The sequence below is a fragment of the Varroa destructor genome, unplaced genomic scaffold, assembly GCF_002443255.2.
Source record: "Varroa destructor unplaced genomic scaffold, Vdes_3.0 BEIS01000002.1, whole genome shotgun sequence".
NCBI lineage: Eukaryota > Metazoa > Arthropoda > Arachnida > Mesostigmata > Varroidae > Varroa > Varroa destructor.
In genome coordinates, this window is record NW_019211455.1 from 6826684 (window position 1) to 6846510 (window position 19827).

At 40.3% G+C, this 19827-nt stretch overlaps 1 protein-coding gene across 3 annotated transcripts; it reads left to right on the forward strand.

The window, feature by feature from the left end:
* Positions 1-260: 260 nt before the first annotated feature.
* On the forward strand, positions 261-8828 carry LOC111244856 (ribosomal protein S6 kinase alpha-4-like). 3 transcript variants are annotated; one of them, XR_002671085.2, is made up of 6 exons: positions 1019-1523; positions 1674-1811; positions 2204-2410; positions 3129-3522; positions 6886-7242; positions 7999-8828. XR_002671085.2 is itself a non-coding variant. In XM_022792347.2 (4 exons), exons 1-4 carry the CDS (start codon positions 419-421, stop codon positions 3462-3464), a joined length of 690 nt encoding a protein of 229 aa, XP_022648082.1. In that variant the 5' UTR covers positions 261-418; the 3' UTR covers positions 3465-6851. The 3 variants fall into 3 exon arrangements, 2 of the variants coding, with proteins under 2 accessions (XP_022648082.1, XP_022648081.1); XM_022792347.2 differs by lacking the exons at positions 1019-1523; positions 6886-7242; positions 7999-8828 and adding an exon at positions 261-427 and having other exon boundaries at positions 3129-6851; XM_022792346.2 differs by lacking the exons at positions 6886-7242; positions 7999-8828 and having other exon boundaries at positions 3129-6852.
* The last annotated feature ends 10999 nt before the right edge of the window (positions 8829-19827 follow it).

A 19827-nucleotide genomic window follows, 5' to 3' on the forward strand; every position in this document is an offset into this window, starting at 1 on the left:
AGACTTTTTTCTATTTGCAGCACAACTTCTGGCATCGTCGCAAGCCATCGTTATTTCACCGCCAAGATGGTTTTCAATACTGTCAGTAGTTGAATTTGCTCGTGTCCAGTTGTCCGCCCTATCTCCCCTACAGTCAAGATGTTGGCTCAGGCCTTTTGAAGAAGTCTTTCGTAATTTCACCCGCCCCCGAAAACGTTTCGAACTATTTACATGGTCGTGCAAGTTAATGCTTTTTTCGAATTGTTAGCAGATTAATTGTCATAGCTTCTACGCTTGTCGCGAAAGCCAATCATAACTGCCGCCGTTGCTGCTACACTCATTCATCAAATGGGTCGACTGCTCCTTTCTCTGCAATAGCAGAAAACAGCTGCCACAGCCATGACGATCCGCGACTATATGCGCTCAAAGAATCAACGGGATGATCATGGTAAGCACCTGTTATTATGTTAATGCATCTTTACTACAGTATTATTCTATTAGTGGGTGCTTACCTGCGCCTGCAAAACACAGCGAATTTATAGACCCGCTCAATATTGAATACTGGGTTATTTTTATTTGGTATCAACATGAGGACGCCGAAAGCCTGAGGGGAACATGCGTTACTTCGAACCGCTTGTAACCTTTAGGTTTTAACGATAGAAAGTTCCGTGTCGTTGCTTACTGAAAAATTGCTTAGCTTAATATTATCCAACATTATATTTGTCAAAATAAATTGAACAGGAATCAGTCTGTTTTTCGAGGTTTCTAGGAATTCTAGGAAAAACCGGAAGAGTTGCAAGTCAGGGATCTGTTATGTGTTTTCGTGGTGTTACCCACGTTGTAATGAAAGTGTCGTGTGTCCAGAAATATTTTAGAAAGACTAAAGCCATTGGGAAATATGTTTTTGACACACTTATTATGATTATTAAGGACGATATTTTTGTTGGCGCTTAACACACTTCCTTGGTAGAACTTCGAGGCACGGTAACTCCAGCACAGGTGCGTACTCGTGTAACATTGTTTTAATCTGTCATTATTTTTATAGCGTTGACGAAGCAAAGCATCTTCCGATGCCGTGGCTATTGTCGTAAGTCGAGGTTGACGTAAGCGAGACGTTCTGCCACGCAATGTTGAAGGCTATCCGCTCGACATTATCCTTGTCCTGTAACTTGAATAAGGAGATAGCCACACGAATTGGCATAAGTTTGCCGGTAGGGGGGGTGCCTCAAACTTCCGTTCGTGATACACACAGCGTCAGGAATGGTGGTCTAATGAATTTGCTTGAAGAGCAGTCATTGTGGAATCTGATTAAGTCAATGTTTAGCCATGCATCATACACGTTATACGACCATTGGGCCTTTAACCAGCTCCAGATTGTTGCTGAGTTGCGAATTACACCTGAGGATTATCTCTACTCTGTGAGACATACTCTCACCGGTCGAATGGCCATATGTCGCATACTACGCCGTAAAATCGCCAGGCCTCACCGCAGAATCTTCGAGATGGAAAAAAAGTGTTGGCATAGGGTATCTTTCTGTGTGCAGGTTTGCATCACGATTCAACAGCCTCTCTTGCTATTCACTATGCTTCAAGAACACTGTATAGTATTAAACTACGATCCATACTATTGGCCCGTTATGTATTGGACCCTAGATTCATACTGAACTGTATTGTGGGTTTGTGACGACTTTCAGGTGCTAACCTGCCAAGTTTATTATCGAACGAAAGATCTCGAAGTTTTTATTTGTGAATATTTCAACGGCAGTCTGCTTAGCGAGGTGTTAGCTGAGGGAGTCATTCAGCCCCACGTCGCCATGAAAATAATATCTCAGGTACGTCTGTTCCGCAGTAGTTTTTTTTATATATAACAAATATACTACATTATTAATATCAATCAAAAGAGACGTATTATTGAATTAAATTTAATAAATAACTTTGATAAAAAAAAAAAGAACACTATCTTGCGTCATCTCGCGGAGCACAACGAAGTTGAAACTTTCAACTTCGATATATCATTGCCCGTTTTTTGTCCACTCCGAACATAATATTGGATAGGTATAGGGCCCCGCATGTTGAAAGAGGTTGCCTGTGAGTCTCGTATCGGTCAACCCGTGAGGCTGTTATTTTCATTCCGCTTTTGCGTATGCTTTACGAAGCTTATGAATAGTATCCTTTAGTATGTATAGGAAATTTTTATGACTGCCGCCATGTGAAAACTGGGCAGGTGGCGTTCGCCATTTGCAGTATACACAATATGGGGATGATCTTTCGTGGAGTCGCACCGCAAAATATTCTCGTCGACGCTGAAGGCAACATTCGTCTATTTGATTTTCAATTTGCAACCGACAAAGAGTGGAGCTTTTACCCAACCGGATTCTTGCCGTATATGGCGCCGGAAATGATAGAAGGCAAGAAGTCATATGGACCGGAGGTTTGTATTATTTAAGCTGATGGTCAAAGCAATAGTGATTGTGTCTCTAATTTCTAAACAGTTTTTTTTATTGCTTACATATTTGGAGTCACCCGCTTTCCCGAGATGGGTTCTAGTATTCATGTCTGTTCTACAATTCCCCTAAGCATATCGATCACGCTACGTCCTGAATCGGAGTCATAGTGGCGCACTGCCCATTTCACTCGCTGAACGTTCGTAACCATCAGATCTGAAACGATGATTGTCATCGATCGGGCGTATTCTCCTAGGGTACGGCAAGCGCCTTAGAACATCCTTTGTAATTTACTTACCACAAAATAATAGACGACGAACAGTTTGGCAAGGCCGAAAAGGTTTCCTGGATGTTAGCCTTATAAACGCCCATTGATTAAACGCCATTGGTCGTTCTATATTTAGCCATCTAGCAATAATTTTTCGAACTAGGTTATTAGACTCAAACTATATTATTAAATTAGGGTACTATTAAATACTATTATTAGGGTATTATTAAATTATCTTAAAACTTCTACTACAAAATGATTAAGAATATTTTCTAAAATGAGACACACTTCTACCGTATAGTAACAACTGACCTAGCCCATTTATTATTGGGTTAATTTGATTGCATCATTCTTTCGGTTCTAAATGATTTGAACCTCACAACAATTAGTTATTTAGCAACCCAACAATTACCTACGTTTAACCTTTTTTGAATCAGGTGGACTACTGGGCATTGGGCATATTGATGTACGAATTGACAGTCCGCCACAGTCCTTTAAGTGTTTTCTGTCGAATCGTTGGACTTGAAGATATTCGAGATCCAGAATACTCGATGCTGCTTTTAGACCACATGCCGATCCGATTACCAGGGAATATAGATCCCAATGCCAGGGCACTAATGCGGGAACTTCTGCACGATAACCCAAGGCTCAGAATTGGCTGTAGACGTCGGGGCTTTGAAGAACTGAAGAATCATCCCTACTTTGATGGAGTTGCGTGGGAAACTTATCTCGTTTCACCAGGGAAAACAAACGCTTTCAACAAAACTTTATGATATCAAGCATCAAATAGCTTTTGGCAGATACTTTCCTTTCTACTAACGAAGATTGAAGGTAGCTGTAACATCTCTCGTGTTGTACATTAAGCTATGTACCCCAAGTAGCTTGTTTAGGGAATTTACTTTGCATATGATTACAATGACTATATGATATTTAGATTTATCGAACACACACTTTTTAAACGACGCGAGTCCCATATGGAGTCAAATCTAATACTTGTAGAAATTCTAGATTGTGTGAAAGAGCAAACGCTCATTTGCCTTTGCACAATGTATTTCCACAACTGTTATGAGCTGTAGGCCAGGAAACTGAATGATGAATCGACACCGTTCGGATTAAGCGGGCACAAACATTGATATAAGAATAACTGCTCATATCAAGCGACTTCAGTTTCTGAAGTCGCTTGATATGAGCTGAAGGTGATAGCGTATTAGAGGTGACCGGACTATAAAACAAGTACAGAAGTACAGCCAGCGACAGACATAAGAGGAAGAGGACACGCAAGGATATTACGTTGTTCATTGCTTAGCACCCAGTATCATTCTGCGCTGTGACGATACGGTATAACTACCGCATTGGTTTTATGGGGAAAAATAACTGCAGTTAGCGAAGGAGAGTATATTTATGTGATAGCCACCGTGGATAGTGACGGCAAGCATATTAATGTGGTAGTCATGTATGGTAGACCACCTGAAGCTGAAAATACGACTTGGCTCATCGATGCAGTTCGGTGCACTGGCCTCCCGGATAGAATCCTACAGCTACTACTGAAGACCTTAAAGCAGCGCTAGACAAGCAAACGGACAATTGGACAACTGCTTTACTCTAAGAGACCTGGGTTTCTAACTGGCGAGATTTCATTCTCAACCTTCAAAGGGACCTATGGGCTTTTCGGTAACAGATGTCCTCGAAACAATCTTGTTTGAAGCAAAAATTTAAAAATCTCGGCAGATTTATCTGCCGAGATCACGAAAACGGGGAGAAGCAATCTTGTGAGCATAGGTGTTACGTCATGAGCTCTAACACGAAGTAAACTAAACCAAGATCGTCTTCTCACGATATTTCTATATACGCGGACACCAGTCATAAAGTACAATCATTTCCTAACTACACCGCTGCAGTGTTCATCAAAAATAAAGCAAAAAAAGGTCTTGCTGAACGATGAATCCTCAAGAACCAGCGCTTCATTATATCAAACTAGGACTCTAGCTATCCTTGGACCCGAGATGCGAAACTATCGCACGCCGCTTAGAACGTTCTAAAGGCGCACCCTGCAAAAAGCAAAGCAGGAGCATAAAACGTGCACTAACAGTAAAACTCTGTCCTTTATCGCACACAAACATGCTCGTATTTGTGGCTACGGAACATACGGAAAATGGATGTTGCGAGTCTTATACACCCCGTGGGTCTAAACCGCTTTGAACATCTTAATAGTAATACGTCATCCATCAAGATATGCTTGTATTCTCGAACGCTTGGTTAAAAAATACTTGTTACCGGCGAGCAGATCTACGACGTTATCACAGTGTAAGATATCATTGAGGCGATACAATTTTTGTAAACTAGCCACTATGCAGAACCTAACGATATTTAAAACGAACATTTTAAAAAAGCCCTTAAAGCCTTTGCTGGACGACAACGATGTGCTTACCTACTAAGACTAGACCAGCGGCTTGGAGAAAGCGATTGCTGACACTAATGACTAAAACTCGAGGAGAAGAATCGACAATACTCAGCACTATTTTCCCTATGTTTGGGCGGGAAACAATAAAGGAATGTAATGTATAGAAATTATTAGCAAGTCCTCTGTTGCGACGATTGACATTACGTCGAGGTAACAAGCAGATACTACCCGACAAGCGGCGCGAATTTCGAATGGAAACATCGAGAAAGATTTTACGTAATAATTTTACTCCCAAAGGGCGCGTTCGGATATAGTATGTTTGACTTCGGGTCAGAGTTAGGGATGTGAGTACTCGAAAGATGGCGTAACTGGAAATTCGGGGAAAGATTCTGAATATAGTGAGGGATATTGAGACTAACAATACATGACGGCTTGACAGAAGAAAGTTTCTCTTACGAATGGCTTCACCCAGAGTGATATCATCAGATTTTAACCGTAAAGATAGACACCTGCTAGCAAATATGAAAGTACGCGGACAATCTAATTTCAAAAGCAGTAGGGTTCGATGCTGCGTACTGCAAACCATAGGTGCCCTCGTCTCAGGCATAGAAATAACACATAAGACAAATAAGACAGAAATTTTTACGGGGAGAGCGACCAGCCAAATCAGACACGTTGTGACTCCACGGGTATGGAAGTAGCTCTGTTTATATACTCCGGCGTTTCGTTGATACCAAGCTTAGAATCACTTCGAGTGTATATCGAACAGAGGGCGCGTAAGGCACCAATTTCAAAAACAGCAACCGTTAACCCGCAGAGATGATCATTAAGGACTACGCTGAAGCTGTTTCAAACGAAAACAGCGCCGACAGATGCCTAAGGTCTACATCCTTATTGAGCAAATCTAATAGCGCCGCGCACTTCTCAACACTGGATAGTTGGAGTTAGGCCTACTTTTCCTGGACCTCCACTCTACCACGAAGAACTCGCCCGCCTGCTATGTGGAAGACACTACTATTTGTTGAGGAATCCAGGAAACAGTATGGGCTACCCGAAGTCCAGGAGTATGAATTCAATGAGGACGAAGTGGCTTATCGATTTACGATTCTTCGAAACGAACTGTAATGGGTAGAATAATACGTCGAAAGCCAATTGCTATATAGTTATTAGATATGCAACACGCGGGTTTTAGCCTACATTTTTCCAGTATAGAAAGTTACCACAACCTTATTGGCATGTGCTTCTATGAAAACTAGAATTTATTATACTCCCGAGACCATAGAACTAACTATAATATGATGCCATTACCTTTGACGCGACTCATAATATTACATATTTTTTTTAGACTTCAGACGATCTCATACATGTTATGCTTTTATGTATACATTTTATCTAGTCTAAAGTGATAATAATTAGTGTGCAATTTAGAGAATGCAATACACTGCATAACCTTCTATAATTATTTTACAGATAATTTCTAGTGAATTGTCTATTAGAAACAACGTTCCGAAGGTTAGTTAACGGTCTTTATAACAATGACATACCTATATCTAGGTTAAGACGCTATGTCATGAGTCTTGATAAACTAGAAATAAACTGCACTGCTTTTTGCAACTTGTTTACATTTAATGAGAGATACACGAATTCGCGTTCTACAGTCAGGTTATACTTGAAGTTGGGCAAGTTTTTACCTCAGCTTTCACCCTGAACATGAATTGAGAAGTAATACATTTAGCTACCATACAACATTTATCTAAGACTTATTGTTCAACGCTGGGTTCATTTCTGCTAAGTCTCGTAAAAACAGCAATTTTGAGAAATCTCGACGAGACAAACAGCGTCGTGCCGCGGAGAAATGTCCACGTGTATTCGAAGCGATTTGACATAAAAATCAGCCACGGGTTTTCATCATTCATCATGGTGAAGCTAGCTCTAATTCGGATCTTCGAAGTTCTTTGACAGGGGCCATTCTCATCTGCTCTCTTCAGTCATCCATCTGTGTGGTCTCATTCATTTAGTCATTACATCGTTAGGTGCAGGCGGGACAATCATTACCCTTCGACGAAAGGAGGAATCTAATCGTGATCTCAATTGTCGATATTTCCCGGCGAGCTTTCTTCAAATAAAACTATGCCCAAATTGCCGGCGAGGTAATTTTAATAGATGTTTATGTTTTGTCTATGTATGTCCTACTATGTATGTTACAGAAATAACACCGTAAGTTTAAACTTGTATGGTTTAACGTTTAAACTTAATATTTTGATAATGTCTGATATCTGTAGCGGGACGTTTTTAACTCCTAGCGAGCAATACATCTAAATTTGGGTGTGATCCTTTAAAGATTTGATCAAACTAAGTGGTTGTTTACTCAAAGCTAATGTTTGCTCGAATTTATTTTTACGAAATTTACAGTTACTTTATTTTGTCTAGTAATAATAATAATGGTAACTTCCCACAACAAACAAATAGTTACTCCCATTCATTTTCTTCCAATTTTTGATAGAATATGATTTCTAGTCCATAACAAAGGGAATAAATTTCTCGCCATTCGAAGTTGTCAATCGTTCCCCATATGTCGGAAGAGAATCTCCGCTCAACTGCATTGACTGTCATCTGTATGGATGGATATTTATAATGGATATTTATAGTTGTTATGTGTTGCAACTCGGAAATCGTATATAGTAAGATAGCTTACCAGAATAGGTAGCTGCTGAACGCGGAGCTTTCTTTTGTCAAGAGAAGTTATATAATTGATTTAAAGGTATTTAATATCAGGTGGTGATTTAGCTCAAGATCTTATGCGCCGCATTCTCTATTGTTAATATGGGAGCCATGCGGATTGTTTACCTTGTTGTTAGGCTTCTTATCTCACCGTGTCTTTTTATGCTTGACATGTTCATAATTAGATAAATACAGAGGGCTCTTCAATGCGATGGCGGAGCCGTGTAAGCTATTATCTCACACAGCCACTGCTGAATGCGAAAACCAATCGTGCCGTATTCACGGTTAAGGTCCATACTGCGTTGACGGCTGCGCCCACTTTGCACTCTCCAGCTCCTACCCTAGTCTCAAAAGATGGCCCTGTGAATCATTGGTAGAGAACACCTAGGGAGACTCAAAGACGACGAGGTATAACCAACCCATTTCAGCTCGCCCACCCGTCTCCCCGTGGTGATCGAATTTCGTACAAAAAATTAATCATCAGCCACTGGAGGTTCGAAAAAACTCTTACGCGCACACGCACACGCACCCACATTCGAAGACCGCTAAGGATGAGAAAGGAAGCAACGATAAGGCGCAAAAACCGCGTAGGATCCATTAGTGCGAGAATCAAGAACGACAGAAGCTGCGGATCAACTGGCCAGCCGGTGCGGCCATATTCACGACCACCATATTGACGCACGACTAGCCTTGAACAACAGTCTCTACCCATGCACTAACCATTCTGCTCGTACTACCTCTTGGGAAAAAAACAGTACAGGGACGTAGAGGGTGCACTTAAGTCACATGATTGGTGTAGGGCGCAGACAGAAGTTCAATAAATTCAACATTATTCAGAGGTTCAATGAGCGGAAGTCGAGAGGGTGAGAAAGCGCTGGCACGAACGATTTAAAGGAATAGGTTGAACGGGAGAATCGTACGCTCGAATGAACCGGAGTATGATAGCCACGAAGAATGGGGTCGTTTCAGTGAAGTTTCGGAGACCTTCGTTCGAGTCATTCATCAGTAACAGGAGCTTTGACGCTTTGCCTAGCATGAAAAACAAAACAGGTTTAAAGACCTTTATACTATAGACTATCAGGTGTCAGACCAGGCACATACAAATTATATAGTTCTAATAAATATAAATGATTAGAATCGTAAAGTTCAGGCTTGGTATTCTTTGGCTGAACTTTCTAATTGGATGGTGCTAGTAGAAGTGTTTATTTAGTAAACTCCACTAACAGCATGAGGAGACATGAACATTCGCTTATAGAAGTTCTCAAACATGTTCATTGTTTGGACACGTGGTGGGTTTGCTAATGCCTTTTTGCCCCTACGTAAAATTAGGTTGTTTTGTCCTTAAAGATCTTTTAGTGCCGCCGCCTATGCTATGCTGTATTTAAGATAGTTATTTGGGTTTAGGAGTGCGCCAAAGCCGCACGGGCACATGCATTTAGGTGCTTAAATTTATTATAGAATAGCATATCATTGTGTAGCGAAATTATTAATTCGGTCATTTCAGGCTTATTTTCATTTTCGTATGTACAATCAATTAGAACCGGTGCTTACATAACTAAGTCGGGAAGAGCACTACGCTCATCGAACAGGCTTAAACTTTTTCTTTTCTATTATTGGGAGAAGAAGTATCAATGGACACCCGAAATCAAGACATCCTCTAAATGTGAAAATAGGCAGCGGAACGATTCGAAGGTACGATGCCCGCGCACACCAGTAGTGAACCAAACATCATATATATATATATATATATATATATATAAGAAAAATATTGCACGGTTTTATACGTATTCCGACAGAATAAATGTAATGCAATGTGATTCGCGGAAACCCAGGGTTGTGGCGGATCAGGACGGGACGCCGTTTTCTCGCTCAACAGCATTATTATCAGATATGTTGTCGTGTGCAACACTACACTAGGCCAGTCCGATGCAGAAATTACGTTAAGGTGCATCGCAAGTCAACGTCCTGATTAGCCGTCACGGTCACCCGGTTCGTTAAATCAGTGCTATAGTGTAGGGATTGTGAGCCAGGCATATCAAGTGAGATCTTCAGAAAAAAGACTTTTGCTGGAATAGACTGTAAATTTACTATGGACGCGTTTTCCCTACTACTGTGGATTAAGTGTTCCCAGTCACAGAGAAAAAGGAGGTATTTTATTTTTTTGGGATGACCGATTTATTTTTTGTATCGTTCTATTGATTCTTCTATAGCTAGCAGAAACGGTTCTGACGTAGCAGTACGATTTTACGAAGATTCCATGGTCTCACTGCTATTTAAAGTCGATGACCACGACTAATAGGGAAAACCTGTGCCTATGCAGTCATGAATAATTCAAGGTCCGACGTTCAGTATGATGATAAGAGATTAAATTTGCTGATCTATGGGAAACATGAATACGACAAAATCTAAGAGGATGATAGGAAAAATAATGGCTAATATATGTTCGAATGAAGACGCTTTCATATCAGCTGTTTTCGAAGTAGTCTGCTTATTTGCATATTATATTATGCGAGAGTGTGTCCCTATATGACAAGATCCATCTTTTTTTTTTTGTTTTATATGATTATCTTTCTAGAAACAAATAATCAAAGCAGAGTTGTAAATCATGTACATACTTTGTGATCGATTTACTTATCAGACTAAATTATCGTATTCTACAAAAGGCTACCTAATCTTTCCCATGGTTATCCCGGTTTAGTAGATACTGTGAGAACTGATTTAAAACGATATTGCCTTATATCGTTTGCAAACAGTTGAAATACGACTAATATAGTCAGTACCCAAAAAACATAGGTGTACTGTGTGCATATTGTTCCATAGTAGAGAATAGCTTCGGCAAGGGTGAGTAAATGACCTAAATTACCGCGCATTTTTACAAACGCAGGGCGAATCCTTTAAAAGTAAGTGGAAACGCAAGTAGAAAGTGAAGTCGCGTCAAGTTACCCATAGTGAGAGGCAATTCAGTCTGCCGTGGACTCATGATGGTACAGGAAAGCAGGAAAAAGCACCGAGGGCGCTTCCGGTGGAATTTCCGGCCGACTGGACTCGACAAACAAACGTACGCGCCAGATTTGAAACAGCATCCCAATAGTAAGGCAACCGGCGCTTCTGTGCCAATGAAGAAAGGCCAATGTCTGCAACAACAGTAGCAGCAGCGCTGATGAAAGTCGATGAACACAACGTCTTCCGCATCTCCCCCCGCGAGAGGGAGAGCCGTCGTGTGCTTGCGGAAGATGTGCCCCACGCACTCCGTTCGAATATTTACCGAGGGAAACGACGCCGATCCACCCGACATTTTCTTTTATTGCTGTCACTCTGCCTCGCTACAATCAAAGTCTGGCATTGCTGCCGTCTCAGTGGCTGCGTGGGCGATAGTCGACAGCAAACAGTCTGTTGAGGCAGGACAGAATACGAAAACGACGCCTGTGTAGACGCATACTTGTGACTGACGCGCCAAAACGAGTCGTTTCATGAAGACAGAGAACCAAGGACACAGCCTTTGGTCGGGTTGCCCGCTTTAGCATCGACAGTTATCGCCGATGAGGGCAATCGCCGATCAGTGCAGACGGCCAGGACTTCACGGATTATGAGGCTAAAGAAGGCGAACAAATAAGGCTAAACAAAACTGATCTGGTTACATTTCGGTGAAACTTTGCGTGACGCTTTTAGCGCTCGTATTTCGAATATCAAATTTCCATCCGAGTTGGGTCTGTATGTAGATGCACCTCATTGTTGCTATGAATGACTTTGTTAGAAGTAGTTCAGCTCGTTACAACAGAAGAAAGATTTAAAGATGAGTGTATTACGCTCGAGGGCTTCATGAGGACGACGAACATACGCGAAAAAGACAAAGAAACTTGTGACCTTGGAGAACGGATAGCGTTTTGCGTTCAGCCCTTTCTCCGAAAATGTGGAATGCGTGGTTTCAACATCGTGGGGTGTCAAGAGAAAACTGTTAGAAATTTACAAAAACGATTTACAGATTAGCTGGCTGCACGATGCTTTTAGGGGTCTTGGGAAATTAAGGGAAACGCTGTACCACATTATTATATAAACCAATTCAGTTTTGTATACGCATTTATGTAGACGCCGATCGTTTTGAAAACGGCCGAATGATATTTGCGAGCGCGTGCTTTAACGGACGGGTCAGTACAACGTCTGAATACTACGAACCACCTGGTCTCAGTTCTGATAGGTAAATACGATGTCTATACTTAATATACAAAATATGTAAGCAGTTGTAGATTCATAATAATACTCTACGTTTAAAGAGATCCATGAGTTCATGTGCTATCAAAAAATAGGGTCTAAACAGTTTTATTATAAAGGCTGTAATGTAATAACAGTAGCAATATATCTACCGAAAAAATAGAAAATACTTGTTAAAATTAATTAGGAAATATAATGGGTGAATGGTCGCTGCGAATTCCTGATGCATCCGGTGTATTACACTGTCGTAAAGATAAAGATGCGAGCCAGCTATAATAGATATATGGTTGGGACCGGAAGTTCCGCCAACGACATAAATACCGCATTATTTAGAACGACTTCTTCGAAAACAGTGACAAATAATAAAACAGAGAATTTTGTCCGTTAAGACATGGCGATTAAAGGTTATAATACATGTCAAATTCGAAAGAAAAAAGTGCAAAGGTGAAACACATAAGCCGCGTGAGGTAAATCAAACGTCACAGCGAACATGCGACATCTTGAATTCTGCTCTACAAAACTGCACCGAAGTTATAACTTCGCACCAAGAAAGCTATATAGAATAAATAGTCAGGTTCTCTTGACGTCAACGTGATGTTCAAACTTTTTTTACTCATAATTTTTATAGCTATTTTAGCCTTCTAGGATTTATGGTGTGTATCCAGAACACACAGACGCATGTGACAGGAAATTTTAAGGACAATTTAATAACAGAAGAGTCTTATTTTCATGATAATTTATTCAGACAAATTGAAAGAAGCTCAAATAAAAAATATCGAACTATTGGAACCTCAGGGGAGAAAATCGCATTTGAATCATCATCACGTTCCGCTACAATCGCTCTTTTGGCACTTGAGGTCAACAAATTCATAAAAGCGCGATGCAATCAGTAATTTTTTTAAACATATCTGAATGAAGGTGTCAGGCTGCTTCGGGAATTTCCGCGCCTTTTGCATATCCGGGTTATCAGTGTTTACATTGAGTAGTACTCATAGCTATACACCTTGTATTACTACCACATAGGACTTCTCTTTTACCTATCATTAATTAGAGACAATTAGCGTTTTTATCTCTCATAGTACTGAAAATCGAGGATCACATGATTAGTGAATAACAATTTAAACAAATTGATTTAGATAATTAAATTAAGTAACTAAATAAGTTCGGTTCACTTGATCTATTTAGCTAGGCTGTCTTAAGGCCAACGCTGTGTACAGGGGAACAAGTTGCTTAATATGTTTGTAGATGGTCTCAGCTGGCTAAATAACCATTTTCGTGTAATCCGAATGAATTTAATAAAAATAGATAGTCAAAATCGTGAGGGTCATAATATAATAAGGGCCGTTGTTTATATAAATGAGTGAAAAAATCATTCGTATGGTAATCTTAACCAGCTATAGCTTTTCTATTACGTGATCTGAATAGGTTATTATATGTACACATATTGTTTCTTATCTGTTTCACAAATATAAGAAAAAGTTAACCAAGTTCTCCGGTAAGAACTTTCGCTTTCTCTGGAGCTTTCCGTACTTGCTCAGTAAGCACATCGGCAGTAACGAGATCTGCCGCTGAAAAACGATGTGCCATTTAGAACAATTTAGTTACGCTATAACCTGATTTAAACCCTCTCAAGTGTTAGCCCGCCAACCAATTTCATCGTTAAATTTATTCATGACCTCTAAATTTCGGTGGCAGCCTGAGCTGGTTTTGTATACGTTTTGATAACACGTGGAGAGTTAGTGTGGACATTTTGCCAACTAAATAATTAACTATTAGTAAAAGTAATTCTAATAATTATTTTTTTACCCCGCAGCATTCAGAAATCTAGTGATGTATGTACAAGCTACATACATATACATTTCGCCTCTATAAATGTAAGAGGAAGGTACAAGTCTAATCCCGAAACGGACAATACTTGATACCTGCGTTTGCTTTTTTTGCACCAGATTTTTCGAAGCAACTAACATAACGTATAGAATGGTACGTCCAAATAAAACGCTTCTTTACGAGCTATGAAAACTACACGAAGCGAATCATGCAAAGTTTTCACCACTTCCGATTCCTGATTACAGTTCGAAGCCATCAAAGCCCATTGATTATTACGGTAAATAAAAGTCGGCGTAAGCACGTTGAGCATATTTATGTAATAACAAAGGTGTCTTGTCTACAGTTTAACTCACTGCTTCCTCGCCCCAACTAGACTTCGACAAAATTCTATATATGTCAAGCAAAAATGACTCAAACAAAGAACCTCCTGGGTTATTGTGTCCGGGCGTCGATAGTGGAGGACTGATAAGTCCGACCCTTCACCTTGGTCCTGCTAATCGCCTAGGTCACAGCATACATAACAAGACAAAGGAGTTGCAGCGGCCACAGTGTCGCCATGGCGGAGAATTGAGCCATTTGCGAACTGCAATCGACGACCAGCAGCAAGTTACGTCGAGGGCCGCTGATCGTTGGAGGAACGGCAGTCACTCGATTTCAACACTCTTAGACATATGATACTGAATAAAACTCTTGAAAGTTTCCATTTTCTCCGACGTTTACTATCTGTGGGATTGTGTTTGCAGATATACCTTCCTGGTTCAAATGTACACTTGCTAACAAGGAAATTAGTTCGGCTTTTACTTTTTTGCCTCTATCATACAGCGAAGTTTTTGTCTGTCTCATACCATAGATACCTCCCTTTGCATAACAGATGGTGAACGGAAGTAAAAGGGGAAAACACGTTGTTAGAAATTTAGTTCTAGGTAGTTGGTTAACCTAGCTCACATTGAGACCGTCAACTTTCAATTGATGCTGTGTGAGTTAGCAAAAGTTATGGTATTGTATTCTTTGTACAGAAAAAAAACATGCTCAAGATACGCGTATAGTTAGAAAGAAAACAAACTAATATCCAATTGTCAATCTAAAGGCCATCTATGGTCAAATAACATTACATTAACGATTCGTTATCAACTATAGAAGAAAATATTCATAAACATCTTTCTATGCACCTGACTCCAAAGCAGAACACCCTTATGGAGGAATGGTTGGGTTTTCCAATAGACCTGTCGATTTTCAACGAAAAAGATCTTTTGAGATGGAAAGCGTGCTGCTCGGCTTCCAGGACGACTGTGCAGGAAGCGTAGAGAAGTCTTTTAAAGGAGGCAGGGGTATCAGTCGCGCCTCCGGGCATTTGGTTGGTGGCCAATGGATTCTAAGAGATAGGAGAAATTTGGCAAACATGCAAAAAATATTGGTCATATTTTAAATCTCGCGGACTTTGAACAGTAGAATCCTACGAAGTAACTCCCATTTTCAGCCGATATATCAGATATTTTTACCCTACAAACTCTATATGTCAGACAAAATAGTTAAGGCATGATAGACCGTGTACAGGTTGCGAGTATTAATGAAGGTTATATATCGTAGCCACTATCATTAACCACGTTACAGCGCAAGGAGAAAGAATGTGAGCTTGCTTAAGGCAATATGCTGGAGTATTGCATTTATGGAGTCCGCAGAAGTAGCTTTGCGATCAGATATCCATGTAGAATCATCGTACTCTTTAAAGCAGAGAAGTAAACGGGCGAAAACCGCATTCAAAACGGACGAAAGAGCACACTACCGAAAGCGAGAATTCGTTCGGGGGAAGCAGGTCATATCTTTGTGTCCTGCCCTTTCTGGCCAAAAGTGGATGGATTCTTTTGTATCTGAGGACAAAGACTAGCCACTCTGGCACCTCCGACGACCACCTACGAAATACAGAAGAGGTTGTACCGCGAACGAGGCTCAGAAAATCCCGGTTCTCACTGTTTGTGCCTAGCCCGAACACAGAGACCAGTCATGAGCTTTTGTCACTCCTCTAAGCGCCGCGTTTACTATCCGTACTTCGCTGCCTTCGCAAATGTTTCAAACGTGGTGATGACAGAGCATGGAGTTTTTTGCGAACCATTTGCGGAATCGCCTACACATTCTTCTTCTCGTCGCGGCAAGCGCCATACGAAATTGCAGGCTGGATGATAATGTTATAAGCTGAACGAGATACATATTGTCGTCGCTATACATCCACAATGGGAGATATGACAACGAAGTAGCTTTTCTTAGCTAGAGTATAAATGAAAGCGATCCTGTAGAACTAACAATAACAGAGCACGGATCAAAGCCACGTACGGCGGTAGAAATTACGGGCTGGAGTGCGCAAGTTCATTAGAAATAGGCTCGGTAAACAGAGAAATACACCAGTTTCTTTATTTGATGTGGAACACGTTCAGGATTACCGCGTGTTTAAGGTACGCTACGTCCACGATTAGTTTCCTAGCGGCACTGCCTAGTGAGTATCAATAGTAAAATTGAGCCACTTTTGTTAACATTTATCGCCAACTAGAGCTTACAAATAAGTTAGGATCTTTATGTAAAAATTCCGACAGCAAAATCTTTTATAATATGCAAACTATTTTTGTATTCCTTGTTTAGTTAGCATACGAACTCATTTATACTTCGTAATAGGATATTTTTCACAGGAATTAATGTGCTATTGGGAGTATAAAATAGACAAAATAGAGCATGACGCCGACACTAAAAAGGTATGTCTCCTTAAGTGGTGCATATTCGTGGTTACGACAAAAAGAAGACTCATGATCTTAGTAAAGATGCTCGTAATTGTTCGAGTAATATAGATTGCAGGACTTGGTCATTTCACGGTAGCTTGGTGGATATTTTTACTTGCTTTAACAAAATGTTTTTCGCTTATTATATTTACAACGAATATGTACATAATTAAAAACACAAAATATAACTAGTAATGTACTATAAACATGCCTTCAGGTGAGGTTACAACCCGTATTCCATCCGCTCAGATCAATAAATTTTAAATTTCTGCAGTTTCTCTGGAGACCAGATTTCCTTTTGTCCTAGAATCGTGGACAAGAGATTAGTTCCTTCTTTATAATGATATATCTGTGGCATACCAAAAATTTCTTTGCATCGGTTTTTTGTTTTTATCAAAAATACTCAAATTTTTATGGACATTTTCGAGTTTAGTTGTTATGAAATAAGCACTTTTATAAATACGATATCTTTAAATTTGTCAAGTCTCCTCTGTCGTCGCTAAAATGGGCAGGTATTCATACACGAGAATCCGTTTTTCAAAGTGATCGAAAAAAATCCGTTGTTGTTGTTGTTGTTGTCGTCATTATTGTTGGCACTGTCTTCTGCCTCATCATCATCTGAGCTTCACCATCAGACAACCATACCTTTAACTTATAGCGGCCCTAGATAAAATATCATCTGCAGTCCGCATATACATATATATATTAACACTTGCTTTGTGTCCGCAGAGTCCCTCGTGCGCGACCTACCACGTTCATTTTTGATTTCTGAAGGGTATTCAACCAGCCCTACATATGGCTTCGCTCGATGGGTTCATATATAGCCTTAATAGAGCCGTCGCCGATTCCATGTCTTTTTCCCTCATAAGCTCTCCTGCATTTACTATGGCCTGTTACCCCTAAACTTCAACGAATGAGTCCTCCTCTCTGTCCCTTGATGCATCCCCTCCCCGCAAAACGTCTAATTCAAACAGCCGGCCTATCTACCTCTTGTCTGCCTGGATCCGGTTGATATCATTGTAACTTGTCGATCCCCTGTACCTTCGTCCTAGAATTCATCCCGCGCTTTGGGACCCTTTAACGCGTGCTAGCTAGCGGTAGTATTCTCAATACTCTAGTGCTTCACCGCTTTTCGTGCCAACATCAGACAACGACGGGCACACCTGCACAGCTGGAGAAAGCTCAGCGAAACTGTCGTCTCCGCGAGGCCTCCGTAAGGGTATCTCTGCGAACTGAAGCTGTCTCAGGGCCTCTGAGCCCGGCAAAATTCTCCCCTCTAGCCTGTTTTTGCTTGGCTGCTAGGCTTCTTTTCCAAGTCTCTGTATAAGAGAACAGGTAGTGACAATGAGCGGGAGAGATATTATTAAATTCTTTACAAAAATAAGTGAGGTTCATGCCTGTAAATCGTCACTTAGACTCTGTTGACAGACGAAATTGAAAATAATTGCCCTTATGTGAAGGCCTGTCAATGACAGCGAAGGCAACTAACGAGTGTTACATGAACAAACATTGTTAATGACCCATGCGTCGTCTAAAAATGGAACTTGTGATAATGAAAAATAAGTACGATACAGATAACTGCTACGTGACAAAACTTATCTCCACATTACCCTAGCTCCGTCAGTCAAAGTACACGTATCGAAAACACTAGTGGTAACATTCAATAACCAACAGATACTCAATCATTGAGTTATCTAACATAAAAGTAGCACCAGCTGCGACCTATAACATTTCGTTCGTATCAATTAAACCTAGTACTTCTAAATCGGAGATCTGGCAGACTAGATTGAATGCAATCTGGCTTCTTGAAGGTAAGAATACTTTAATTACATCTCTTCGCATACAGCCACCTGGTGTTGTGGAACACTGACCGATGCTTTCTTCTTTACCGAACATGTTGAGAGACAACCTGAACTTCCCGAATCTGACAAATGTATTAAAGCGGACGAAGGAAAAATAACAGGTATGGATTTTGATTTTTGCCTGGCAAGTACAATAACAAGTTTAGAGTAGAATATAAAGAAAAGTAAACATTTGATTGTAACTTATCTAGCAGACGATTTTCATCATATGCTTTGACGAACCGAAAGTTTCCACGTGTCATGTGACACATGTAGTCATAAATAAGTAGTATAATTATTATTATTGTAGGTATAATAAGAACATATTGGTGACTCGCAAAATTGGTAGCACCATTGTGAGGCTAGGTGACCGCCATGTTTGCGATACTGGCGCGTTAATTTTGAAATGTTATGAATTGTATACGATCACGTGAATAACTGATCAAAGATCAATCGAATTTGATTGCTGTCCTATTTCCGATAGATCACAGATGTAATATGCAGTACAAGGATTATTTAGTGGTCGGCAATCATTTTTATCCTTACTAGAGCATGATGTTATGCGTCATCGGTGCAATTCACGTATAGTCCATTGAAAAAAAAACCGCATCAAACGAGCGTGCAGTTTTTTTTTGTATATAGGTTCCGCCTGTGTGTAATTTGTACGTGTTTGTTCAGTTTATAAAACAGGATAAATGAAGCTCTGTTCTGCTTACGATTTTCTTATTAAGTAATTAATTTGCAGTTTTTTCCTTTGTAATCTATGTTTGCAGTCGTGCTCCATTTCCCAAATCATCAGCTTAGAAAAACATGCTTATAGATTGATAGGTATTTTCTTTTTACCTCATCTTTATCTGCCTCAGTTAGGCAGATCTGGCTTGATATGTCCGTGGCCGGAATGAGGTGGTCTCTCGTGTAAAAGTACTTATGTTTTTAATGAACGTACATGCAAGTAGACACATTTGTGTCAATCGTCTTTGCTGCTATGCTTTGTTGCATCATTCATACATACTCAATCTGTAGCAATAAATAATAATTTATTTCTTATTACTTATTATAATACGTACTACTAGTGCTGCTAACGACAACAGCAATAGTACTTATGACACGTAAAAATCCAGGCCGACAGTAGGGTGTGGACCTATCAACGCCGCTGACGGCGAGCGTATGCTATATATGAACGTCTCATCAGCATTCGATGCGAGACATTGGAGTGAATGAAGTGATCATATTCGTTAGAGGTCAGCCGGATAATGAGTGAACTTTGCAAGTCAGAAAACCTGCGAGGGCTAATTATCCACACTCATATATAGAGATTACTCGCAGCGTATTAATAATCGTTCAGCGGAGATACCCAGCGGTACCCGTTTGG